This window comes from Oculina patagonica, chromosome 13, assembly GCF_052425735.1.
Source record: "Oculina patagonica isolate OP01 chromosome 13, crgOcupat, whole genome shotgun sequence".
Taxonomy (NCBI): domain Eukaryota; kingdom Metazoa; phylum Cnidaria; class Anthozoa; order Scleractinia; family Oculinidae; genus Oculina; species Oculina patagonica.
Window position 1 is genome coordinate 12,678,845 of NC_135770.1, and position 26,244 is coordinate 12,705,088.

The following is a 26,244-nucleotide window of genomic DNA, read 5'->3' on the forward strand; positions in this document are numbered from 1 at the left end:
AAGCCAAATGAGTAACACATGATATCCAAATCAATCGTTTCTGGGTTCTGAATCCGGTCAGAAAGTTACTTGCTTGTATATTCTTGTTTTAGACGCTATCCAGGCAAAGCCCTCAGTTCAGTATAAAGACAACTTTGCATTAATTTTTTTTAAAAAATTAAAAACAAAATAAATAAATAAATAAATAAAAATTAAAAAACTCTCAGATATGCACAGGGTATCCTGGAGTCTGCCGGACCATAATTGACCATGGGCCTTAGCACAGACCTCAATATTTTCCAAAAACAATACAGAAATGAAATAGAAACTGAATTATTCTAGAACTAAGATAAGTTTTTTTTTTTGCTTTCAACGCAAAAAAGCTTGGATTATGGTAGCAGTGCTAAACTGAAATAAAAGCTTAAAATAATGCTCGTTTTGCTAAATTATTCTTAAAATTATGCTAGCACAATCTACCAAAGCCTAATTCTTATCACACAGCTATCTTGGGTGGGCTGTGGACGAGATTTTGGGACGAGATTGGCTGCCCTGTGTCATGACATCGCGGGCTCAGAAGTTAGTTCCCAGTTTCCGGCGAAAGCGGGCGACGTGGCACAATAGTTGTTGGCAATTTGATGTCTGAACTGTTTTGTCGTCGAGTGAAGAATTTCTCGTAAAAATGACGACTTATCAAGACTTTATAACTCAAAATGAAGACCGTGATGGTGTTAGATTTAGCTGGAATGTTTGGCCATCGAGTCGTCTGGAAGCTACGCGAATGGTGAGTCGAGAAACTTGCGAGTTCATCAGAATGTATTCACGAAAGCTTCACGAACTAATCACGATTTCCTTTAGGTTGTTCCCGTGGGTTGTATGTATACACCATTAAAAGAACGGCCAGATCTGCCTCCAATTTGTTACGATCCTGTTCTGTGTACTAGGAACACTTGTAGAGCAGTGTTAAATCCTTTTTGGTGAGTTTAGTTGAATTGATTGTGTGATCTGACGTAAGCTCATGTTTTGACATTCAGAAGCCGGCTTTTCTACTTCTTTGGTTAATTTTCTTTCTTCTCTCTGCAGTCAAGTGGACTATAGATCTAAAGTATGGCACTGCAATTTCTGCTTCCAGCGAAATGCGGTATGTTTACAGTCTAAAAGTATGCCACGATATGACAGATACAACTACCATGTACTTGTACTGCAAGACTTATAAGTTTAATTTTTATAAGACTTACAATGTATAATAGAAGCTTAAATCAAAATATGCAATGTAATATGTACAGGAGAAGATTTTATTCCACCCATTCACTAAGACGAAAAAGAAAAGTGCACCTAAAAAATAAGCAGAGGTCTTACAAGTGATCCATGGCTAGTCAGTAAAGGAATCAGGAAAGACTTCCTGTAACTTATTAGGTGATATACATGTATTAACAAAGTTTTAGTCCCATTTGTGATTCATCACTTGCTTTTTTTTACTATTAAATAGCATAGTCTATATTTACACCCTTTAAAATCCATGGAAAAAGCCCAGGGGAAAAAGCTTGACCAACAAAATGTACATACATTGCTCAACATTATAGAGGGAGCAGTATGGCACTTGTCTTACAGATGAGCAAAATTTTTTAAGGGAGATGTGCAACTTTATTTCCATGTAGTCAGTGAAGAGACAATTGTGTTCCATGTTTGTGGAAGCATAAACTACATGTATGCAGAGCTGTGCTCTAGCAGAGCCCAGGTGCCACAGGCGACCTACTTTTGTCTTTGGGCGACTTGTATTATTTTGCTATCATAAAAGCTTGTATGGGCTGGGCATCCAAGATAGATAGTGAGGAGATAGTTCTGATAGTACCATGTGTTTAACAGTTTCCTCCTCAGTATGCGGGAATATCAGAACAACATCAGCCTGCGGAGCTCATTCCTCAGTTCTCCACCATCGAGTATACTCTACAGGTAACTTAACTACCCCTTTGTGTATTGTAGATCCAAATATTATTTACCATTTATACCTGACAACTACCACAATAGCCTACAAAGTCTCCATAAATGTGGGAAACAGAAACAAATCAGAAAGCCAAGCAATCAAAGGACCTCTCCCCCCCAAGACCTTACTCCCCAGATCACACTCAGCTCACTTCACTAGCTGTTTGGTTTTGCTTTGTTTGTTTGTTTGTCTTTTGTTTTGTTTTGTTTTGTGTTTGTTTGTTTTTTTCTCTTTCTGTCCTTCTGTATATACCCACTTGGAAAGCCCCTATTAATATAACCACCTGCGACTTTTTCTGTTTGTTTTCTGAATTGTCCTTGCTGCATTTTGCAGTATAGTTTTTCTATACCTTTTTAGCTTTTTTGACTTGTCAATTCAGTGCAGTGTTTTTGTTTCTCAGCGTGGTGGTGGCTCTGGACCATTGATCTATCTTATAGTGTTGGACACATGTATGGACGACGAAGACTTTCAAGCTGTTAAGGTTTAATAACCAACATGTATACAAATTTGTATCTTAGTTTAATATGTACTTTTTTAGGTAAATACTAATAAATAGGTTAACCTGTGGGTCATTTTGCTACAAATGATAACATTGGTTTTGCATCACTACGCTTAGTGATTGGTTTAAAAATCTTGCACCGCTTTCTCAGCCAGTCAGAACTAAAACCAAAACCAATTGTGTCTCGCTTGCCCACGTTTTCAGAAGTTAAGGCAAAGGTGTCGTTTACCGCACTTCTAACGAACAAAATTTACATGATCATGTCCCTATAGTAATTCCATTTCAAGTATAATAATAACTAATTAGATATATTGTACTGTACATGTTTTTTTTTGTGTGTGTGCAGGAATCATTGCAAATGTCGCTGAGTCTTATGCCGCCCAATGCTTTAGTTGGACTCATCACATTTGGTAAAATGGTAAGGATTAACACTGTTGACATCATATGCTGGGGAATAATAATGTACAGTGTATATACATGTACACATAGTATTTTCTTAACCATGAATGCATAATTGATTAACTTCTCACATAACTTTGTTAAGCTTTGGTATTTGTCCCTGTTTTTGTTAGACTGAAATGTTTTTGTTACATCACTTGTGACAGCAAATGGTCTAAATGCACCTGTACAAATTATGTATCAGCTTAAGCTAAGTTACAAAACACATTTTAACGTGATTGGATGTGCTGCATAAAAGACATTGTTTTATGAAAAGAAAGTAAATAATAGTCTTATATTTCATCTTTCTGTCATTTCGTCAGGTTCATGTCCATGAGCTCGGATGTGAAGGCTGTTCCAAGAGTTATGTCTTCAGAGGAACAAAGGACCTCAATGCTAAACAAATACAGGTTTGTGTAATGTTACATTACATATAGCATGATTTCCAGTGTGAATAAATATCTTCTTCTTTAATCAGTTTCATTCACTGGTGATAAAGTGTACTACAGGGGATATTTGCATTCTTTTGCTGCAAGATGCAGTCATGAAAATGGTAGTTTGGAAACAGAAACAATTTTTGTAATTGTTTTTGTTACAGGACATGCTTGGCTTGGGAGGAGGTGGACGAGGACAAAAGCCTCAAATGAGAGGAGGACCTGTTCCACCACAACAGCAACCTCATGAGACATTTAACAGGTACAGAATTATTACAACTGTTTAAAACCAGGATTTATGTACATGTTAGTGGTGAGTTTGCAAACTTGAAAGACCAGGCATCAAATGGTATCCTCCCTTGTAAATACAACCAAAATTAAATTGGTATTACCCATAGGTAGCAATGTTAATGAGGTTCCTGGTGAGTTTAAAGTCCAATCTGAGGTTACCACAGAGCTTTAATGGTATCAAATCTTCAGGAAAGTTAAATAAAATAAACGTTATAGGGATTGAAAATATATAGCACAGTGGCAATAGATGAGCTGGGGGAATGGTGCATCTAGAAAAGATTGTTGGGCCACAGATTGATCAAACCAAGCTTTACGTTTAGGGTATCTATGAGAACCCTATGGGGGCAACTACCAGGCATAGTAAACTCAGCAAGAACTACCGAGTAGCAACAACAAATGACATCCAAACCTGAGCTGTAAACCACACAGGGCCGCTGCACATAACCCCCTGCCATCCCGCACAAAACCAGTGGGAGAGACTGCTGACCAGCATTGTTTCACGTTTAACTCAGCCAGCAATCACAGTTAGCCACATTAATTTTTGTCTCTTTGGTGTTTGCTGCCACAAAAATCATTGTAACACTCATTTGATTAAGGAAGGAAATAAAATTATTATTAGTAATGGTTAGGTGTAATTTTCTGTGGTCAGGAGTGTGTGTTAAAGAAATCATCTGTCATGAGTCCCTGACAGAAATCAAACCCATGAGCTTTCACAGTCAGATGCTCTAACCAATGAGCTACAGGGGGGGGGGGGGGGTGGGGGGTGGTGGTGGTGAGCTTAGTCAGTTATTCTCGGGTTCTTATGAAGCACAAATCCTGATCAAATGTACATGTTTACTGCTAGAATCAGCAATGTCAAAGCAACTTCTGAATGTAATAGTTGTACATTTAATTATGGGCGAATAAAGTCAAGCCAACAATGTATGCATCATATGTAGAGATAGGAAAAACCAAGTATCAACTACAGTGTGTACACTGTAGAATGCTCTAAAACATGATCTGGTTTTGTATCTGTTCAGATTTCTTCAGCCAGTCCACAAATGTGACATGAGCCTTACTGATTTACTGGGAGAGCTTCAGCGAGACCCCTGGCCTGTACCCACTGGAAAAAGACCCTTCAGATCAACTGGTGCAGCTCTGTCAATTGCTGTTGGACTGTTAGAGGTACGGTCGAGTTTATCTTGTATATAAACACATGCAGTTGCCATTATACAATGTATAGTAGTCCAATCAGGAAGGTACATTGTACAAATGCTAGATTTGTTTGGCAAAAAAGCTCCTGATTCTTATTTCCCATCAGATAATTATGCACTGGCACCTTAAAGTTGTCTCATCAGCTTGTTCAGAACGATCACTTGATATTCTTGTCAAAAATCACAGACAGGGTGGTAATTTCAATTGTGTAGTTCCAAAAAATATCCATACTCCCCTGCAGAAGGGTTTGGAAATTTCCTGGGGTGGTGGCGGGTCTCAAAGACCAAAATTTTTAAGAAATGTATGAAATTTAACTGGAATTTCCAGAGGGGTGGGGGGTTCTTTTAATAAATCCCTTCTGTGGGGGAGGTATGGATATTTAATGGAACTACACATTCTCACCTCAGCGCTCAAAACTATAATGGAAACCCGCTTGTACTTATGCAATGTACGGTATAGTGCTTATAATGTTCGTGATTTCTCCTCAGTGCACATATCCCAACACTGGTGGAAGGATCATGCTGTTTATGGGAGGACCTGGAACACAGGTAACTTAACAACACTGTTATATCAAATTGCTGTATGTTAACATGGAGGTGTATACTGATGTACACTAACACATACTCAATTTAGTTGAATAAAACAACAGTTTTCAAGCCTGGTTGCTCAATCACCTTACACTTGTTCAGATTTCCATACCAGGAAGTAAGGCTGCGCACACTTAGTGCCGAGCACTGGTACCTGAGCACCTGCAAAAAATAGCATCATGTTCAAACACAGAAAACCAAATTACCCAAGTACCGTTGCATGTATTCTGCAAGTTTTTGTCAACAAATGTCTCAGATACTGTACATCTTGGGAGTCCGGTGGCCGAACGTAATTAGCAATGAAGAACTGCTAAGAAGGACCAACATGGAATCCATTGTAACATCAATTAAGCGAAGGAAATGGTGCTAGATTGGCCACACTCTCAGAAGGGAAAGTAACAATGTGGCAAGACAAGCCTTGCACTACCACCCACAGGGAAAGAGGAAAGTTGGACGACCAAGGAACAATTGAAAGCGATCCGTGCTGCAGGAGTTGGAAGGAGTAGGCTACTCCTGGGGAAGGGCCAAAGCATTAGCAAAGAACCGTGTGCGCTGGAGGAAACTGGTGGACGCCCTATGCTCCCAAGGGGGTGAAAAGGAACAATGATGATTGCATGTATTCTAAGTGCCTCGACCTTGTTCTCGGGAATTATGGCATGGGCACTTGAAAAAATATATGTTCACATTAGTGCCAAGCGAGAATCGTACTTGGGCACTGTGCCCAGGCACCAGGTGTGAACACAGCCTAACTCTGAAGAATACCTAATTATTTGTGTTGGTACGCCTCCGAGATGGATTACAACATAGCATCATTATCATGCAGATACCCAATTTATGTAACATTTTAATACTTTTAAGTCAAAAAGCACTGTAAAGGTTAAGCAGATTGTCCAAGAATGCAATTCATCAAAAATGACACAGTTTACAGTCTGAATACAGTGTACTACGTGTACATGTAGGTTGAATTGGGTTTTAGGTTGAGATGCGAACAGATTTAACCTGAAAACCAATTTGACCTTCAACATACTTGTATGTATTATACAGGCCAGTGCAGCTCGCCAACACATTTAAGTAATGCTGTGTAATTAATTGATTGATTTGCATTTGACATCATCAGGGCCCAGGGATGGTAGTCGATGAGGAATTGAAGAATCCAATGCGATCTCATCATGACCTTGAGAAAGACAATGCAAGATATGTCAGAAAAGCCATCAAGGTATTCTGAAATAATATCATGGTTGAAATCTTTGTCTAGTAAAATTGTTTCTCCACTATTTTCCTTTAATCCTGCTCTAAAGAGTTACTAAAACATGCAGCATTTTGGTAATTCAGTTTTTTATCTGACTTGCAGCATTACGAGGGACTGTCACGGCGTGCAGCAGAGAATGGTCATGTGGTGGATATATTTGCGTGTCAGCTGGATCAGACAGGACTGCATGAGATAAAGAGTTTCCCTAATGTCACAGGGTATGTACATGTATTAAAATCAAACTGGTTTTTGAAATTAAAACCACAACACATACCGGTATGTGTTGTGGTTTAAATTAATTTATAAATCAAACCAGTTTGATTTTAATTTTTCCTCATTGCAGTATTCTTTATTATCAGAATCTGAAACCTAAGGAAATGAAAATCAAACTGGTTTGAAAATTTTAAGAGAGATACCAGTAAATTTAAGACAGAGCATATTGTGTATTGATAATAGCTTCTCCTTCCAATCCTTTTCACATTTGTGGAGGGTAGCCTGCATGTCTATTTGCACATAATTATTTGTTTCTCTATAGGAGGCATGCTTGACATTCACCCTCCCGCCCCCCCCCCCCCCCACCTTAAGATTCCACTCTGATTATAAAGCTCTACAGAAACCTAGTAATGGTCTCTAATTATTGGTTTATGTATGTGAAAAATATGGACCTTGCCTCTCTACCCTTCACTAAAAGTGTGTAATTTTTCTTTCTTTAGAGGATACATGGTGATGGGTGACTCATTCAACACAGCGCTTTTCAAACAGACGTTCCAAAGAGTGTTTGCCAAAGACATGCGTGGAGAGTTTAAAATGGCTTTTGGTGCAACACTTGAAGTGAAGGTTAGTTAACATGTACATAGATCTACAGCTGAGAGTTTCAATAGCTTACCAACTTCCTCTGTGCATTGATTTGAAAAGACTGCCTTTTTTCATCACTCTGCTCAGCTTGCATAGCTTTGGGTAGAAATCTTTTGTCTACTGAGGTTTTAACTTCTTTTTGTAATCCCTACTTGATCAAGCCCTCCCATTCAGGGGGAAGTAGAAATACTCCTAGTTGCTTCATGCTACTGTAACCAGGATAAGCTCCTGCCTGATGGTACAGATCCAGGCTTTTAGCCAGGTGGGAGTCCAGGAGTCCTGTGGACGGCCACTTTTCAGAGAAAATTAATATGAATAACTGGTTTCAGAGTTTTTTTAGCAAATTTGGAAATCTTTAGATACCTTTGCACTCATAACTGCAGAAAAACACCTTGCACACTCCTCAGGCCCTCCTATGGGGACAAAGCCAGGCCTTATAAAAGTTTTGGACTCCCACTTTTTAAATCCTGGCTAAAAGCCTGTACAGATCAAACATCTGGCCCTGGTTGTTCATAGGGTGGATAGCGCAGTCCACCGGATAAATCACTATCCAGTGGATAGCATTGTTTGTTTCGTCAACACTTATATGCTGGATAGTGATTTATCCAGTGGATAGCGCTATCCACCCTTTGAACGACTGGGCCCTGAACTGTAGCCTGCCTGCAATTCTCCTTCCTCCGCTGCTCTTACACCTACTTCAGTTAGGCGATTTAAAGTATTATCAGTGATGATGTTGTTTGTTTTTGGTGTAGACATCAAGAGAATTAAGAGTATCAGGTGCTATAGGACCCTGTATATCAATGGACAGAAAAGGACCAAATGTTTCTGAAACAGTAAGAAATTGCATTATTTTTTCCAAGAGTAAACATAGCCAGATGCAGTTCATACAGTTGAACCTCCACTAACAGCACTCCATACACCAAACAACTTTCCTAGCTATTCCAGTTTTCCCCAACCTCTCATAGGCATACACCAAACATATTAAGCGGGCATTTATGCTTGGTCCCGATCGTACAGGGCAAAGGATAAGTACAGTGTATGTTGGTTACACAACACTACAGCAACATGTAGTGTGTACAGAAAAATAATTTTTGTCGCTTTTTCACTGGTTTGCTCGCTTGCTAACTTACTGACTCACACACTACTTAAACTTGAGTTCCAACTGTTTGCTGAGTATGATTCTCATGCCAAGCAATTTGTTTACACTGAGTTCTTTTTTTTCAGGAAATTGGTGTTGGAGGAACTTGTGCATGGAAGCTCTGTGGTTTAGAGCCTCAGACAACACTGGGAGTTTTCTTTGAAATAGTTAATCAGGTAGGGCTATTGAAGTTGGCTGGGTATGACAGTTTGCTATAAAAAGCATTGACTTACAGGTAGCAGACATGGCAGATAAAGCTCAGATTGAAAATAAAGTACATGTACCTGACTGAGAAGATATTTTGACCCTTTGGGTATCACTTTTCTCACTTTTTTGCCGAGAAGTTAAGGTGGATACACTTCAGGAGTTAATGCGCAATAATATTATTGTACGTTTTGGAATTTGATTTTTGGCAGCAAACTTGACAAATGGCGTGTACAAACCTTATCCTTCAATTTAATTTCAGCACACAGCCCCAGTCCCCCAAGGTGGACGAGGTTGTATACAGTTCATCACACAGTACCAACATTCCAGTGGTCAGCGGAGAGTACGCGTCACAACATGCGCACGGAACTGGGTAGACTCAACAAGTATTCAACACATTGCTGCTGGTTTCGACCAAGAGGCTGCAGCAGTCATGATGAGCAGAGTAGCTGTATTCAGGTATAGTGATATTCAGTAGTTCTTTTTAATACAAAGAATGAAGAAGCGGAGCATTCAGCAAACTGTGAGCTGTATGCTGTGACTGCATAAGGGGTTGTGTACAGGATCCAGGACAAGAACTCCACGACTTAAACTCACAAGTGTCGGGATCACTATCAATTATTATGAGCATCACCTAGCGAAGTACTATTGGAAAACTCCTTATTACTAGCAATCAGTGGTATTTCTCGTCCGAGTATGTGCTGCATTACGGCCAGCATTGAGGGTAAAAACTGTCAAACAAAACCATTGATAAATTGTTTGAGTCATTGGGTTGTGTTAAAAATTATTATACTGCAAGGCTGCAAAATACGTGTACATATACCAGTAAATTTTTTGTTTTGGAAAACTTAATTTATAATATTCTTTCATGTGTTTATCTCTAGTAGCAACTTAAAATTGTTTTCCTCTGATACAAATTTATGATATTGGATTGTTTTTTTGTCCTGAAATCATCTTTCTGTGTCATTGTAGAGGTGAAGGGGATGACGGCCCCGATGTGTTACGGTGGTTAGATCGCATGCTCATACGACTGTGTCAGAAGTTTGGTGAATATCACAAAGATGACCCTGGCTCCTTCCGTCTGGCAGATAACTTCACTCTTTACCCACAGGTACATTGTGAACAAATTTTAATTATAAATGAAGAGAAGATCCTCGCAGTTATGAACGCAACTTAAGCAGTTGCGAAAAGAAAGCCTGAAAAAATCAGGCTTTTTTCAGGCTTTGTTTTCGCAACTGCTTAAGTTGTGTTCATAACTGTGAGGATCTTCTCTTCATTTATTCTTCATACGTAGTTCAAAAATAATTATGATTTCATATATTCATAATTTCAAATTATAATTATGTTGGTGTTATTGTATCATTTGTATGTGTACAAAATTTTGTCAAAAGTCGTTGTCCACATGTGCGTTTAGTTTTATTGGTTGATCAAAAAGTTACTTTTTGGTCAACATGGTAGAAGCAATCCCTCTTTCGATCTTAAGGTAAAGAAAGTAAGCATGTTTTGTTCCCCTTTTCCTAATAGTACAGTAAAACACTTAATAAACATTACTTGAAAGCGCACACAAATAGCAAGATAGTATTATTATCTCATACAATCATGTAAGCACTGTAAAATTATCGTTTCAGGAAACATTTTGATTTTGAGTTAGACCTGTTCTATCTTCTCTTACAGTAAAAAATTGCTTTATTTAAGTGTCAGAGTTTGTAGCACTGCTGTGCAAAGTGAAGACACTGTAGACAAACAAACAAGTATTGTAAATAAAAATAAACTTGTTAAAAATCCAAACTGATCGGAGATAGTCCAGTTGGCGATTTACAAAGCGTGGAGGAGTTGAGTTCGGGACCAACGAATTTAAATCCATCCAGTGACATCGAGGAGGATTTGAACCTGGCACCCCGGGTTACAAGTACAGTTCCCTAACCACTACTAGGGCACACCATCTCCTTTATGACATTGTTTTGTGTCCCCTTTTGTGCTTGGGTGCACAAGCGACCAAGTCCGCCCGAGATCGTCTGTTTTTTCTATTTTTCGCTGCTCTAGTTAATTGTTGTAACTCTTTACCTTGCAGTTTATGTTTCATTTGAGACGATCACAGTTCCTTCAAGTGTTCAACAACAGTCCTGACGAGACAGCATACTACAGGTGAGAGACCTTTGATACCGATATTTCTTGCATAAGAAAATGTTTTCAACCAGACTGATGTATGCCAGTTATGCAACGAAACCTCTCGTTAGAAATGACCCGCCTACTTTTGGTATGGCGCTTGCACTCTGCATAGAAGACGTACCTTTGGACAATTGCTTCAAGAGCTAAAAGAGCACTTGGAACTGTTTCCATATTACGCGTACGCGTAAAATCCTCTTTCTTAAAATGACAGTCGTGGGGTGGTGGTGTTTAAGGCTGTAAGGTGTTGGAAAGAGGCAACAGACGACAACAATAACTCATCTGTATTATCTTCTTTTACAGACACATTTTGAACCGTGAGGATGTCACTAACTCGTTGATTATGATTCAACCTATTCTGTACTCGTATTCCTTCCAAGGACCACCCGAGGTTAGTTGAGTTAGTAAATTACGCTGAGTTTATGACCTAAACAGAACTTGTTTTGGAACAATGCAGTTTTGTTTGTACTCTTTTAGTACAAGCAGATTATGTATTTGTAAATTTCATTGCGTTAACAAGATGTAATGTTACTGATGATATTCATGTTTCGTTTGTTTTCCAGCCCGTGTTATTAGATTCAAGCAGTATTTTGCCCGACAGAATTCTCCTCCTGGACACGTTCTTTCAGATCCTTATTTTCCACGGAGAGGTGCGTTTCTGATATTCCTGATATGTATGCAAATAGCACCATTTTCCTTTCTGTAAAGAGGGAACTAAGAGAACTTGGTCCCAAGACAAGAGTCAATAATTTAAAGTTTATATATATGCCTGAGTTCAGTTTTAGGCCGAGGATTACCTAGACATGTGTTTATAGGTTTCTATTCATTGATGTTAGAAATAGATGTTAAGGTGGCTGAACCCAGTTTTCCAATCTTTTGGTTTTATTTCTCATTAGATAAGAATGTGGCGCAAGACTTTTAGGCCCCGTCCACACTGACCCGGATAAATTTGAAAACGGAGAAATTTAAAAACGCCGTATAAAATGTTTTCCGTCCACATTAACCCTGGTAAATTTGAAAACGATACGCTTCTTTGGTGAGCGTTTTTGAAAAGCTCCGTTTTCGGTGACCGAAAACGCCGATTCAGTGTGGACGGTTGGCCTAACCGGGAAAAAAAGGTCAGTGTGGACGGGGCCTTAAATCGACAAGCTTAGTAATCATAAATGCAAAACCAAAGCAAATGCAGGTTATTTTTCACACTCAAGTGAAAACTGCTCAATCTTAATTTGCCTTAAACGCATGTTCTCATCGTCTGCATGACTATTTGACTTTCTTAGCCAATGAGAAATAAAACCAAAACCAATCGGGACTCGCTCACGCAAGTTTTCCCGCGCTTCGTGCCGGCTACGTGTATTTGCTTCGAGTCTTATTGGTTCAATGGAGTGTTTGCGTCGTTTGTGATTAGCTCAAGTGGGTTCTAATTTTCGATAGTCAATTGAAAAAAGTGCTCAAATTAAAGCAAGAATAACAATAAAACGTAGATAGCCGTACATGCATTTCGTTCTTTAGTTGACTACACATTTCTGACTATCGCGTGGGCAAATCGGCTGGTTTACACGAGGAAGGTGATACAAGATAATTGTGATAATTTAATTCTATTCGTTTTCGTCTCAGACAATTGCACAGTGGAAAAAAGCCGGTTACCATAACGATCCGCAGTATGAAAGCTTCCGTCAACTTCTCCAAGGCCCTGTTGATGATGCTGGCGAGATCCTACAGGTCCGATTTCCCATGCCGCGATACATAGAGACTGAACATAATGGCTCTCAGGTACTGTGTGTTACATTTGTTACGTCTCATAAAATTGCTGAGATTTGTTTGCTCAGAGTTGGTTCCATGGCTAGAGATGGTTTGGATATATATTTAGTTGGGGTGTTTCGCGTCAAATGACAACTAATCTGATAACACTGATTTCTGTCGATAAGAGGCGCTTTCCATTCGACTAAAAAATCGGGTTTGAATGTTTTGGAAATTTTCAGTATGCAAATGGAACAGCATTTTCTGGTTGAGAGCATGGGAATTGTATTTTTTTTCAAAATTTCCGAAAAACAAAGGAGAGGTATACTCAGATTTTCGAACTTTCCGCTCCATTTGACTTTTCTGGAATTTTCGGTTGAATGGTTCGCATTTCGAAAATGCAACAGCTTTCGGATTTCCAGAAACTTTCCCAGTAAATTTCTGCGTCATTCGTTCCCTTACCAAACTTCGTCAACACTATAAAAAATTTCCGAATCGAACGAATGTCAGGCGTCTTTGCACTTGGAATGGTTGGTAGTGCTACAAAAAACTTTCTTACTGTTTGAGCCCCTGGGAAATCTCTTCACGTTATTAATGTTTTTGATCCATTTGTCCAGGCACGTTTCCTGTTGTCCAAAGTGAACCCGTCCCAGACCCATAACAACATGTTCGCCTGGGGTCAAGATGCTGCTGGCGCGCCTGTCCTGACTGATGACGTCAGTTTACAAGTGTTCATGGAGCATCTCAAGAAACTAGCCGTGTCCAACACTTCCTAAGAATTCCTTGGGAATTCCCTCTGGGATCACTCCCTGGGAAGTTCCCCGTGGAGAACAGAAGGTTCCCTGAGAAGTTCTCTTGGATCATTCCCTGGGGCGATTCATTGAAAAAACATAGTGTTACTCCCGTTTCATGTTGTCTGTGTACATCTGCCCTCTAACCATTCCTTGTTGGTAGAGTGTAGATGTACACAGACGGTGTAAGAAAATTTTCCACCTTTGAATAAAAACAGACAATTTATTAAGCATTGGTTTCAATTAACGTAAATCTCCAAAATTATAATGTTTCTGTTGTAGTGAAAGGTAAAGAGACAAAAAAAACCTCTGTTGTTGTCCTTTCGTTTTACATGCCGGCCGCATAGATTCAATAAACTATACAAATTCGATGTTGTGTTCTTGTTCTTATCTTGAATCGCTCTTGACAATTTGGTCATTGTGTTTTTGGGGTTTTGTTTGATAAGCTCTGCATTTCGTGCAAGAAACATAGAAAGGATAATATTTTCTTGATTTGAAGGGACTATGTAACGGACTTTTAACAGATTTTTTAACAGCCTAAATTTATATTTGTGTCATAGGAACCCTAAAAATAATGGTCCATTTTAAAGCACTAAAACTGTTTTAAAGCGCGTTTGACTGCGGATGGCTCGGATGGAAATAAATTGCAGTAGACCTTTTTTAGCTACGTATGTAAATTGCCCATTTTAGATCGTGTGATACTCTCCAGAGAGTTGTTCTTTTGTTCATCTGAAAATTATTTGTTCATTTCCACGTGAATTTGTCTGAAGTTGAAAGAAGTTACTCAAAAGGGTAACATCACGTGGTCTGAAATGGGACAACAGACAAACGAAGCTAAAAGGTCTATTTGAAAACGTTAGCCAACGTTTTCAAGTTGTTTCCGCGCGCCTTCAAAAAAATCTATATTGTATAAAGGTTCTATCTTCCGTTAAATGTAAAAAGACAATGTTTTTCATGGAGTAAAGTTGCCTACCACATATCAGAACAGTTTAGACCAGAAAACTGCGAAATCCCAAAATCCCAGTGACATAGTCCCTTTAACGTCGTGCGTATTGATGTCTGAAAGTGGCGTGTTTGTTCCGTGTTACTAGTGATTGAGGTCCTTTTGGCCATATCGCAGGCTCTGTGAACAAGAATGGCACCTAGTTTTACAAATTTGATGAAATTAAAAATCATTTTCTTTTCCCGCGCCTAGCCCCAGTCTTCACGCTTCGGTTCGCGGCTCGCGCCTGATACTCCAGACCTGATCGCAGACAATCGCAGACTAGAAATAAGTTTGATATGAAGGTTGCTATGGTAAACTAAAAAAGACGGGAAAGCCAAACAAAATCATGGACTTGTAGCAAACTCGTGTTGACAAATTAATGTTCTGTTAAATCTAAATAGGCTCTACATGCCAGCCAGAAGAATCAATTTTACGCTTGTTCAAAATTCTGCCCTGAGCAATTGATTCACGGCAGGTAGCATTTCATGACAACTGGTGACCGTCAACAGATCTTCCTAATTCAAGTGTTATTTGTCGCCCGTGAAGAACCGTACAGTCACACTTGCATATACTATCGTTAGCGCGATGTTAATTCTACCTCGCTGTCGTCTAAGTTGACATCCAACAAGTGTCATCGACAACACAAAATTCTCCATGCGACTGTGTCTTGCTTTTGCGGCTGTTTGGCTTTCTATCTTCGCGTCTGAAGGGCTGGGAGCGAAGAAAGGTACCCTTTACTAATCACAACAACATTAAATTGCGATTACTTTACTTAAGGTTACTTAAGACCTTCAGAGGCCTGTTTGACAGAAAAATGACTGTTCCAGAGATATATAAAAGCAAAAGAAAAGCACCAAACATCTGAAACTCGAGTGTAAATGAAGATTTTTAATCCTCTTAGTTCTAGCCATTTTTCTTTGATAGTACTTCAATGTACACATGGCAAATTCAGCCGGGATACCTAGTTTTCGACATTTTGTATATTTTGTATTTAGTTTTTCATTTTCTCTCGACTTAAACACTTGGATTGTGTAGATCCAATCATTTTTCTCGATGTCACACTAAAAATACAACGTTCAACCAAAAACAAATGTAAAAATCACCGTTTCCCGCCGTTTTGATTACGGTTTCCAGAATTAGAAAAAACCCGGTCATTTGATGTTCACGTATTGCACTTAGGGGAAGGCTATGAAATGTACCTAATTAATGTAAAAGAAAAAACGTTTAAAGCCAGCCAATTTATTGGACAGTTGAGTTTGTAATCTTACACCTTTTGTAGTATTTTGGCAAATCGATCTCTCAAGATTTTCATGGTCATTACATTCATGCATGCGTGATAATGGTGACCTGATAACTCTGTGAGAGGTTGAACAGGCATTCATCCGAGGTAAATATCGGTTATTGGGTCAATTAAGTCAATGCATACGATTTTATTTTTTCAGGGCATCATCCTGTAGGAAAACTAGCAAAGCATAGAGGTTTAAAGAAAATAAGCGAGGAAAAATTGCTGAGTGAAATAAAAGAACATTTAGTCAGACATAAGCTTAAAGACAGACTTATCAACAGAAAGACTTCCAAGAAAAGCTACGCATTGCTAAGCAAGACTTACAAATTGAGAAACAGGCTAAAGAAACCAATTAGAAAACACAGCTTCACAAGAAACAACACATTGCAGTTTTCAAGGCCAAGTCCCTTTGTAACGCGAACCTTTAGAAATGAACGTGTTCCAAAGGCATCCTTGATTAAGCTTGTGTCTGGCAGGACAAGAGATTCTGGTGAAGATTCCGACGAAGTATTCAATGAAGAAAATGCTTCCATAAGAGATAAAATTAAAAACAATGTGGTTTTGGAGAACCTAAAAAATGAGACCGATTCGGACTCGGATTCGGGCGAACCAATCACAGAGGACTCTGATGAGAATGAAAACGAGGGTGACTCTGCCCCAGGTCATGCGCGCGGAGAAGATCGTGTTGCAGACGACGATGAAAAACCTGCCGAAGACACAGAAAGCAAACTCGCGCATCAAGACAAGCAGGAAACAGCGCTGGCACCGGAAGAAAACGACAACAAAGATAACGATGATGAAGACGAAGATAAGAATGGGGAAGATGAAGAAGATGATGAGTCAAAACCTATACAAGATGAAGAACAGCCTCTGCATTCGTCAGAATCGTTGAAGAAGCTTGGAGAGGGCAAGAATCATAAGATTTCACCTTACGAAATATCGGACCAAATGAGTCAAGAAATGATGAGCATTTACGGAGCAAACAGGGATCAAACTGCCGCCATGTTAGATCGAGAACGACATCTTGAAGCACTGAATAACCTAAGGGCGTTTACCGCTCAAATGAAACAAGACATGCTTCAGCGATTGCGGCTGGGTTATAGAAATACGTTTGCTCAAAATGCCGCCGTGCTTCCACAATTCTATATTCCACAACCTTTGGGTGTTATGGGTAGCATTCCAGAAGTTCCTCGCAGGACCCCGTTGCTTTTAGCCCCCACCGCTGCAATCTATCGCCCTGCGGCCTATGTGGATCCACCCCGCAGCACCAGTTTGCTGCCACAGTCAAGCGATCGAGGATACAGTATCAATGTTGACGGTTTACATGGAGTGTTTTCAAAGACTCCTGGTTATGTTGTACGATTCCATTCACCAGACAGCGAAGTAACGGTTGTCAAGAAGGAGAACGTAGTTAATCCGATGGCAACAGCTGGTGAATTACAGATAGAAGCAGAGTGATAACGATGGGTGGGGAGGAGTGAGAGGAGGGCGAATGCACTTTCCTTAAACCCCTTAGGTTGCTTTTGAACAAGATTGGCAAAAGGCCATTTCACGAGTTCACACGAACTTAAAAAAATTCATTTTGTTTTGTTCGGCATTGAAATCACTGCCGTTACTGTTTTTTCTTATTTTTTGTCTCCTTGCCGACAAATAAATATATTTTACCAAGCCAGAGTTTCCTCAATTGTATCTCGTGTAGGTAAAATAATTTGTAGTCGAAAGGTGATTTTCTATAGCAACAGAGGTTGCCTGATTAATTACTTTGTTGGTTCTCTGTCTGTTTCTCTACCTGTCTGACTTACTAACTCTGTATGTCTGTCCGCCTGTCTGCTGTCAGTCCGTCTGCCTGTCTTTCTGCCTGCCTGTCTGCCTATCTCCGTCTGTCTGCCTACCTGTATATCTGTCTGTCTATCTGCCTACCTGTCTGTCTGTCTGTCTGTCTGTCTGTCTGTCTGTCTATCTGCCTGCCTGCCTGCCTGCCTGCCTGTCTGTCTGTCTGTCTGTCTGTCTGTCTGTCTGTCTGTCTGTTTACTAGGTTCTCAGTACGGATCTTCTGTTGGTTTTCAGTTACCACACAAGTATCAACACAAGCTAAGCACAAAGAAGAAAAGCCTGTAAGACGGCAGTCTCATAAGCACAAGTATAAGACAAACGAAACGTTTTACAAGTACGACTTAAGTACGTCCCACAGAGAACGAATGGTATACAAAATAAAATAAGTCTGTTGTTGTTTTAGGCGCATCTGCTAAAGCTGCGAGTGGTCTAATGCTTTTGTAATGCTTATGTCATTTCATGATGTAACACTAAATTTGCAAAAGAATAGGCGATCAGTAAAACCAGTTAATAATATTTACAGCTTGAAACTGGGGGATAAAAATGGAGTATCTATATATGTTCCATGAAGTTACGTTGCTTCGACATCTTTCACTTTCGTCTTTTAAGTGTTAAAAGCACTGACTCGTAACTTAAATCGATTCAGTCATTCTTATAATCACAAGAAATAAAATGATTCTGGCTAAAGACTGTTTCGCCGGAAAAGAAAAGAGATTTTCATGCTCTTTCACCAACTAAGGGTCTCCAAGAGTGGATGTTTTGAGTCTCCAACAGTGTATGTGTTGAGCCAAACAGTCTCAGATCTCGATTACATGTTTTAATGACTGAATAAATCTGCACAGTTTCAAAGCTGCACAACAAGGGGAGACAACGCGCCCTTTAGTGATGCGGAGCTCACTTTGTTCCAGATCCCGTCTTTCCAACTGAGGGGCGCGGTTTAAACCATTTCAGCCCGACCTGTTAAGATATAAAAGCAAAACAAGTTTAGACAACAGGATAAAAAGCATTAGAATTAAAACTATTCCTGATGTATTAGTGTCAGTGATATGGTCTATTGAGAGGGTGCCAATTTAAACCTTTTACCATAGGTAGACCTTTAATCTGAAAATCTGGAAACAAGACTGGCCTCTACCACTCCGAATCATTTTGTCTCAATTTCCCCAGATAATTCCGTTTTCCATCGCATATTGATATGACATGGTAAAACACCCAAAGACACGAAAAACACCCACAGAGCTATAGAAATATTGCCTTATTTGAGTTCATTTGGTTTCAACTTTGGTTGTAGAACTGTTGTCTGGATGATTCAAAGTCACTGGTCTGTTTGCGAAAGAAAAGGTTGCCATCTTTTGTTCTCAATTAACGGAGACCTTGATGTAGAGTGTGGCTGGTAAAATTGACCAATCATAGCACGCGTACTAGAGCAGTTTTCAGTTGAGTGTCGTTAAACCAAAACCAAAACCAAAACCAAAGTAATTACTTTAGCCAATCACAAAAAACACGGACAATTCAGTGAACCAATCAAAACTCAAAGCAAATACATGTAGCCGTCACGAAGCGCGGGAAAACGTGCGCGCGCGAGTCACGATTGGTTTTGGTTTTACTTCTGATTGGCTGAGAAAGTGGCGCGAGATTTTTAAACCAATCACTAAGCGTAGCAATTCAAAACCAAAGCAAACGCAATTAACTTTCGACACTCAAGTGAAAACTGCTCTATCTAGAGATATAACAAAGCATATCGTTCAAGAGAAAAAGTGTTCCCAGTTGACGAATTTGTATCATTTAATTTACCTGTGTGGTGTCCGCTATCTATTTTACAAGGACCCCTTCCATAAGCGGCCACTAAAATCCCAGGCTTCGCAGCAAGTTCGTGCCCTCCAGCTATGGAAAACTCGAGTGTATTTAGTAAATAATATTCTTGTTTACAAATTACGTTGATGTCCTTTCACGCCCTGTGGCATTTCAGGTTGTACTGTACTCACGCGCTTGCGCACCACTCCACTCTTTGTTTCCAGGGTAACAGGCCTGCCTCGTTTCAAAGCGTACACATCTTCTCTTGTCAACACCTCCAGATCAGGTGATATGGGACCATTTGACACCAACGTGCAGGTCACCCCCTTGACTTCTACTTCAAACTTCAGCGAGCATCCCAGATAGTGTATGCCCAGGGTAATTTTCGTTACCCTGGGAGGGAGGGTAGAGTTGAAGTATAGGCCATCCATTTTGATGCGGAAGCCGCCATAACCGTAGAGAACTGCCTGTAAGAAACCTCCAGCCCCTGTAATGAAATTCACTGCACCATTGCCAAATCGCCTCTCGGACCACACCTGCGAAAATATTCACGTTTGAAAAAAAAATTAACTCTTGCGAAAGAGACTGCTTTTGAGAAACAGCCCACTTGCTCTTCAGCCCGCGAACGAATGTGACAGCGGAGTACACGCAAAACGTGTCCACAATTGCTCAATACCAAGCTCGAGCCCACAGTCACAGGCTCCTCGGTCAGGATTGGGCCGAGGAGTCGAACAACTCTGGGCTCGAGATTAACTCAAAATTGGGCAGTATCATTTTAGAAATACAACACTTATTGCACAGCTGAAACAATATTTTCCAATCGACAAATGGCTTGTTTCAACGAAAGGGGAGACCGATATCAATGGAAAACTTCCCTCCATTATCGCATCGACATTTCTATCGAAAAAAAGTATGTTAATTTTATAGATCAGGATAATGATAATTTGAAAGGACGTTTGGAAAACTAATTGAAATAAGCGAGCTTCTCATCACTAACACCCAAGCTGGCATCTTCGAAAACATTTCAAATAAGAACTGGTTACAATACAGGGGCAAAAAGACGCCGAAGAATTGAGACTTTGCGAGTACCTTAAAAGGTCCTTGTATGTTGGCATAGTTCTTCAAAAAGGACCTTTCTGCTTTTTCTTTTTCACCAACTTCCAGCCAACCAATAGCAAACATGGCATGCGTCATGGCAGGTCCGTTAGGATCTGTGAGACTCTCGTAAAACGCCAAGTCATTAATGCGAACCTGAATGAAAACATAACTTTTAATATAACAATAAATTTCGTTGACTGACATTGAACTAGCAATACAATGGTTGAAATGCTTGACACCTTACAGACAAAACACTCAAGTGATTTTATTACTCTTGAATAAACCGCGACACTAAATAGATCCCAGGTGTTCTCTCTTGTTTCGGTCACCGCGAGAAGCTTGGGACCGAAACGATTTGTGACGTCATTTCTCATGATGAAGCCTTGAGACCCTTGAGCTGAGCACGCCTGGGGACTAGGCTGGTGCATGTTTACTGCCATCCTCGTCCTCATAGCCCTTAAGCTTTCGTTTCTCTTAACCGGCTTGGCACGAGAAAACGAAGGGCTCTGGGGACATAGGATTTTTGAATTCATCCATTTTTTATTGGCTGCTTGGAACAAAGAATTCCTAAACGGAAGTCGAAAACGTGACGACTCTCTCATACACTCTTTTGAAACGTCATGACTGCATACATGAAGACCGGAAGTCCTAGAATCTAGGACTGGAAATCCCGTGTCCCCAAAGCCCTTTGTTTTCTCGTGCCAAGACCCAGCCGCTAAGAGAAACAAAAGTGCTATGGGGACGAGAATGATTTACTGCGTGGATTTTTTTCACAGACGTCTCTTCAGCGCGGGGAAAAAATCGAGCGCGCGTGCAGGAGATGAGTAAGGTCTGCACAGTGATGTTATTTACCTGTTTATCCATTTCATACATCAACGGAAAACCCGTCAGTACAACATCAGCCTGTTTCACCAACACCGTTGGGGTGTAACCGTCATATTCCGGGTGATATTGGTACTCGCTGTCAAAAGGGATGTACATCTTTTCAGCAATCGTTAACCACAGCTCTGGGACTATCTTGCCCAAGATTTTGGCAGCTTCTTTGGCAAACAGCAAGTTTATCTTAGCCACAACGTTAGTAAAGAAGGAATTGTTGACTGGATAGTGATACTCGTCCGGCGGCATCACGTGATTGATGACGTATCTATCGTTTTCAGCATCGTACTCCACTCGACTAGCCCAGTACTCCGCGGTCTGGTACGCAAGTGGGTACCCAACCTCCCGCAGCCAGTGAAAATCCTTGGTAGCCTCCCATAGCATTTTCGCTGCAAATGCAATGTCACCTGTGATGTGGTTCTGGTTTTTACCGTACTTTTCGCCAGGGGACGTCTCCAGGCCTGTGAAGGAACTCTCCCAAGGAAACATGGCGCCTGATTTAGGTAATATAAACTATGCATGGAATTAAGTTTATAGAATAATCGTTAATAATCTGTAGATTGTGATTGCTAAAGATATCCATCTACCTATCAATCCGTCCATAATTTTTAAGTTCCATTCGTCTGTACTATTTTTTTTTTTTTTTGGTTTTTTTTTTTTTTTTTTTTTTTTTTTTTTTTTTTTTTTTGTGTACTTTTGCCTGTCTATCTATTCAACCATTACCTGTTTTTTGCCTGCCTGCTGTGTCTCTCTGTCTGTCTGTCTGCCTGTCCATCTGTCTTCTGTCCGTCTTCCTTCTTCTTTATTTGTCTGTTTTTCTGTCTATCTGGCTGTCTATCTGTCTGTCTGTCTGTCCGTATGTTCCTCTTAACTTTCCTTTTTTTCCAGCTTGTCTAGCAAACTGTCTGCTATCTATTTTGTGCAAAATTGGTGAGAATTGTTCTCTTACCTTTATACCCATACTGTTTCGCAATTCTCCTCGCTGCCGGCAGCCGGTCCTTACGATATCTCAGGGAACTTCTGGCCAAGTCTGGATGCAGCAGGACAAGAGGGGGATACATCCAAATATCCTGATCCCAGAATGTATGCCCCATGTACTCCTCTCCACCGGGTAGACCCCCGGGACTTAACCCGTACGGCCAATCGTGTCGAGTGGAGCTTAGAATGTAGTACATACTACCATACACAGCTTGTGCCATTTCTAAATCACCTTCAATTTCTATCCGACCAGTATCCCATAATGCTTTCCAAGCAGCTTTGTGTTCTGCAAGCAGCTTTTCCTTCACACTAGAAGAAAAAAAAGCAACATGAAATAAACCCCCCGCGCAGTATATTTTTCTCCTCAAGCGGACTGAATGAAATGACCGCGAAATTAGCTAGATGTGAGTGTTTGCCGTTCACTTTTCTCTTGTTCTTTTCTCACACTTCTCTTTGTCGCCTTGCCACTCAGTTTTGCGGCTTTATGGCCGGGAGATATTTGAGTGTTCCAAGTTGCCTTTTTTTAAAACACAGCCAATTTAGACCGTGAATAGCCCTTGTCTAAGGCGCGAAAGGAAAAGATCAAAAAGGAGAATATAACGTGCGGTCGTACATTTGTCTTGCGTGTTTAACTTGCCGTTCAAGAAACTCAATTCTGCTCGAAATATTATTAAGTTAAACGCAAAAGAGAAAACTGTCTTTTATGTTAGAATGACAAACATTAACTAAATAACGTACACTGATTATGAATGTTACGACCCTTTTCCCATCGTTAGTTTTGGGGAGTGTCGCTAGTTTTGGGTATTTTAAAACATGTTAAAAGTATAGCATTTGTAGGCCAATCTGTCGCAAGAAAATCAAAATGCTCTCAACAAAACTCAGCCGAAAGAATCAGTCTTTTTTTATCTGCAAGGAAATGAGAAGAAAAGGAGAAAACAGTAATAACAGAGTTATCTTAAACAACCATCAGGCCAGTTTTACACAGGTTGTTGTATTGTATCTGTTATTTTAACTGTTTATCATTAATCTTTACGTTCGTGATTTTTCCACAAACGTGAAATTTTATCCCTTCTTCAGGGTACGTTACAGCAGCGCCCAAATGTGTGACCACTTTTAATATTCAATTTTTGTGCAGATTTAAACCAATCAGAAGTCACGCAAGCATCCACGGTGATTGGATAAATCTGCACGAAAGAATGGAATAAAAGTGGCCGGGCTCCTTGCTGTAACTTCGGAATTCCACGGTACACCCATTCAACTTGACATACTTCGACACCTCAAAACCTTCAGACATAGCACAGAAAACTAAAGAACTATTAAACTCACAGCATAGCTTCGTCCCATTGATAAAGAGCTTCAGAGAGCGGGTTGAACTTAGTGTCCAGGTTTGTCGCTATTGAGGTGATGTAGTACCAGGTCTGCTCTTGTGAACTGTTCGTGATTGTCAAAGGATTATTGGAATCTGGGTACGTCCATACAATAGCCACATTTGGCCTCATACTTCCAAATTCTTCTGTCTGGTTTACCTAAATAGAGAAATCCATAAAAATTGGCTCTAATGTCTTCTGCTTGACCGTATTTGGCACAAACGTGCTCTGAGTTCGACACGCAGTCTTTCTTGAAATGCGTTTAACGCGTCACGCTATCCACACAGGGTGACAGAAGTATGATTACGAATTAAAAGAACCTAGAACTTGGGAGTGAAGCAAAGTTCTCTGGCAAAGCGCCAGAGCATTAGGGACGGACCATTATTTTCTTGGGAGGGGGGGATGAAAATTTTTTTTTAAATTTTTTTTTTTTTTTTTTTTTTTTTTTTTTTTTTTTTTTTTTTTTTTTTTTTTTTTTTTTTTTTTTTTTTTTTTTTTTCTTTTTTTTTTTTTTTTTTTCCCCCCCCCCCCCCCCCCCCCAAAAAAAAAAACCTTATTACTCCCCCATCTGGCCGGGAGGGAGGGAATTCCCTATAAAAATGACGGAGGTTCCCGTCGTACCTTTTAGGAGGTAAAATCTGTGGTTTGGTACCGCTCATAGTACTAAAACCGAAAACGGCCGCTGCTAGAGTTGTCACGGTACATTAATATAAGGGCTTTTACGGATAACAATCTGAAGCAGAAATGGTAACTGTATAATTACAAAAATAACTCTAAGTTTTGAACTATTTGCTTGAAGACTTATGTATGTTTAGGTCCTGTTCACGTCAGACTGGCTAGTTTCACCACCAAGCCTCGCTTTCGAAGTGCAAACTTACAAATTTTATCATTAACAAATTCCCCTAAGCAGCAAAGATGAAAAAAATACCCAGTGAAAACTGCATAAACGTGGCAGAAGGTTGAAAATATAAATTCGCGTAAATGAGGCTTGCTGGTGAATAAGCATATGACTTTACGACGCCCACAAAATGAGATTCTGGTACCTTTTAGTTTTTTTGAAATTTTCCGACAAACATCTCTGTCATTTTTAAAGGGGAGTTATCCCCTCCCCCCCCCCCCCCCGGGCAATCCGGTGCAATATCATAGTAACCTGCGAGCAGGTCAACCGACGGTCAACCTCTCTCCCAGGGTCTCTCTGCTAAACGGGAAGCGAGAGGAACGAAACGGGACGGGACGAGAAAAAAAAAAAGCACTGGAAACAGGATGCGCTCAGGGGATAGGAAAGTCCTTATATACTCAAGAAGCGGAGACACCCGCTAGCAAAGATCAAGGTCTAGAGTATCTGTTAGAAGGGAATATTTTCACAAAATGATAAACCTGGAAGTGAGGGTTGCATCATAAAATGTTGTTAAATTTATGGAATCAACAGGGAAATTCAGCCCTGGATTTACAAAAGGTGGAGCGAATGTATTTCGATTTGAGACCAGAGGAAGGATGGCAGTTTTGAGGCTATACAGTATTTTGATAATCTCAGGAAATCTGAAAGTTGATCTCATTTACGACAACAAGATCAATGGAATCCTTTGTGTTGCTATGTCACGTCTACTGACAAGTCTACAGAGCCAGAAATAGATCAACAATAGTGAATGGATTTGTTTGTTATTCATGTTAAAGAACCGGTCACCCTTTTGAACAAGAATTTTTTTTGCTATATAAAGTCTCTAACAAATATTTATTCTAAACATACCAGGCCAGTAGCAGCCAGAGCTCCTCCTCGATAGGACTCTGTCATGTAGAAATGAATGTCCCGTGTAACATACCCCATGTTAGGAACAATGTCCATCGAAAATTCCCTTCCGGCGTCATTCTTGGCGGTGATTTCCACAATCAACAGATTTTTTCTGGTCCTGTGCGCATAGATCCTTTGCTCCACGGTTAGATTCTCTGCCTTGAACCACTTGTAGAACACTCCTTCGCTCACGTCCAGCGCATACGAAGACTTTCCTGTGGTGTTGCGAATTTTGAAATTCATAGAGGCTGTAGAAGGGATTCGCGCTCGATGAGTGTGTTGGTACAAATATATCGGGTAAATGGGGTATTTCTTCGGGTACGCCCGGCCATTGAAAACCCCAGATACATGCACCGTATCGCTGTAGATCACCGTTCCAACGTAGCCATTCGCTACAGAAGGCATGAAGTTGCCATTCTTGCTGAAACGTAAAGATGTTCGGCTGTATCGCTTAGGTAGCTCGTCCGTGACGAAGCGAGTTGGAGTGCCCGTTGCTTGAGTAAAGCGCACTATTGATACAGCATTCACCAAAACTGCAGCAAGCACTACACTGCGACTGAGGTTCATGGTGACAAGAAAACAATGAACACCTCTCAGTGAACCTAACTTCGCAGCAGATGATACTGCGCCTTCCGGTGCGACAGGAAAGGTAGAGTTACCAAATTTGCGAGTGGGACTACAATAGTTATGATCTTATCT

The 26,244-nt window shown here is 40.2% G+C and overlaps 3 protein-coding genes across 4 annotated transcripts; 2 read left to right on the plus strand and 1 right to left on the minus strand.

The window, feature by feature from the left end:
* Positions 1 to 576: 576 nt before the first annotated feature.
* LOC144634440 (protein transport protein Sec23A-like) lies at positions 577 to 13,914 on the plus strand. The gene is made up of 22 exons (XM_078493391.1): positions 577 to 760; positions 835 to 953; positions 1,060 to 1,117; positions 1,843 to 1,929; positions 2,361 to 2,441; positions 2,806 to 2,877; positions 3,221 to 3,307; positions 3,496 to 3,593; positions 4,642 to 4,786; positions 5,305 to 5,364; positions 6,521 to 6,619; positions 6,755 to 6,870; positions 7,366 to 7,489; positions 8,260 to 8,340; positions 8,732 to 8,821; positions 9,112 to 9,308; positions 9,822 to 9,960; positions 10,921 to 10,994; positions 11,319 to 11,406; positions 11,579 to 11,665; positions 12,630 to 12,785; positions 13,370 to 13,914. The coding sequence occupies exons 1-22, from the start codon at positions 659 to 661 to the stop codon at positions 13,526 to 13,528; spliced, it is 2,319 nt and encodes a 772-aa protein (XP_078349517.1). The 5' UTR covers positions 577 to 658; the 3' UTR covers positions 13,529 to 13,914.
* A 901-nt stretch (positions 13,915 to 14,815) lies between these two features.
* LOC144634443 (uncharacterized) lies at positions 14,816 to 18,167 on the plus strand. The gene is made up of 2 exons (XM_078493394.1): positions 14,816 to 15,255; positions 15,971 to 18,167. The coding sequence occupies exons 1-2, from the start codon at positions 15,183 to 15,185 to the stop codon at positions 17,269 to 17,271; spliced, it is 1,374 nt and encodes a 457-aa protein (XP_078349520.1). The 5' UTR covers positions 14,816 to 15,182; the 3' UTR covers positions 17,272 to 18,167.
* Positions 18,168 to 18,448: 281 nt separating this feature from the next.
* LOC144634442 (protein-glucosylgalactosylhydroxylysine glucosidase-like) lies at positions 18,449 to 26,244 on the minus strand. Of its 2 annotated transcripts, none has more exons than XR_013567201.1 (7): positions 25,504 to 26,244; positions 23,716 to 23,915; positions 22,361 to 22,698; positions 21,388 to 21,905; positions 20,527 to 20,688; positions 19,438 to 19,973; positions 18,449 to 18,603 (listed from the first exon to the last, which is right to left on the minus strand). XR_013567201.1 is itself a non-coding variant. In XM_078493393.1 (7 exons), exons 1-7 carry the CDS (start codon positions 26,110 to 26,112, stop codon positions 18,541 to 18,543), a joined length of 2,235 nt encoding a protein of 744 aa, XP_078349519.1. In that variant the 5' UTR covers positions 26,113 to 26,237; the 3' UTR covers positions 18,449 to 18,540. The 2 variants fall into 2 exon arrangements, 1 of the variants encoding a protein (XP_078349519.1); XM_078493393.1 differs by having other exon boundaries at positions 19,629 to 19,973; positions 25,504 to 26,237.

Coding starts and splice junctions, on each gene's coding strand:
- LOC144634440 (XM_078493391.1), top strand. CDS start 659: ATGACGACTTATCAAGACTTTATAACTCAAAATGAAGACCGTGATGGT. Junction 3,594..4,641: donor CCTCATGAGACATTTAACAG/GTACAGAATTAT, acceptor GTATCTGTTCAG/ATTTCTTCAGCCAGTCCACA. Junction 6,871..7,365: donor AGTTTCCCTAATGTCACAGG/GTATGTACATGT, acceptor TTCTTTCTTTAG/AGGATACATGGTGATGGGTG.
- LOC144634443 (XM_078493394.1), top strand. CDS start 15,183: ATGCGACTGTGTCTTGCTTTTGCGGCTGTTTGGCTTTCTATCTTCGCG. Junction 15,256..15,970: donor AGGGCTGGGAGCGAAGAAAG/GTACCCTTTACT, acceptor TTATTTTTTCAG/GGCATCATCCTGTAGGAAAA.
- LOC144634442 (XM_078493393.1), bottom strand. CDS start 26,112: ATGAACCTCAGTCGCAGTGTAGTGCTTGCTGCAGTTTTGGTGAATGCT. Junction 23,916..25,503: donor CTCTGGCTGCTACTGGCCTG/GTATGTTTAGAA, acceptor TTCTCTATTTAG/GTAAACCAGACAGAAGAATT. Junction 21,906..22,360: donor GAAACAGTATGGGTATAAAG/GTAAGAGAACAA, acceptor TACCTAAATCAG/GCGCCATGTTTCCTTGGGAG.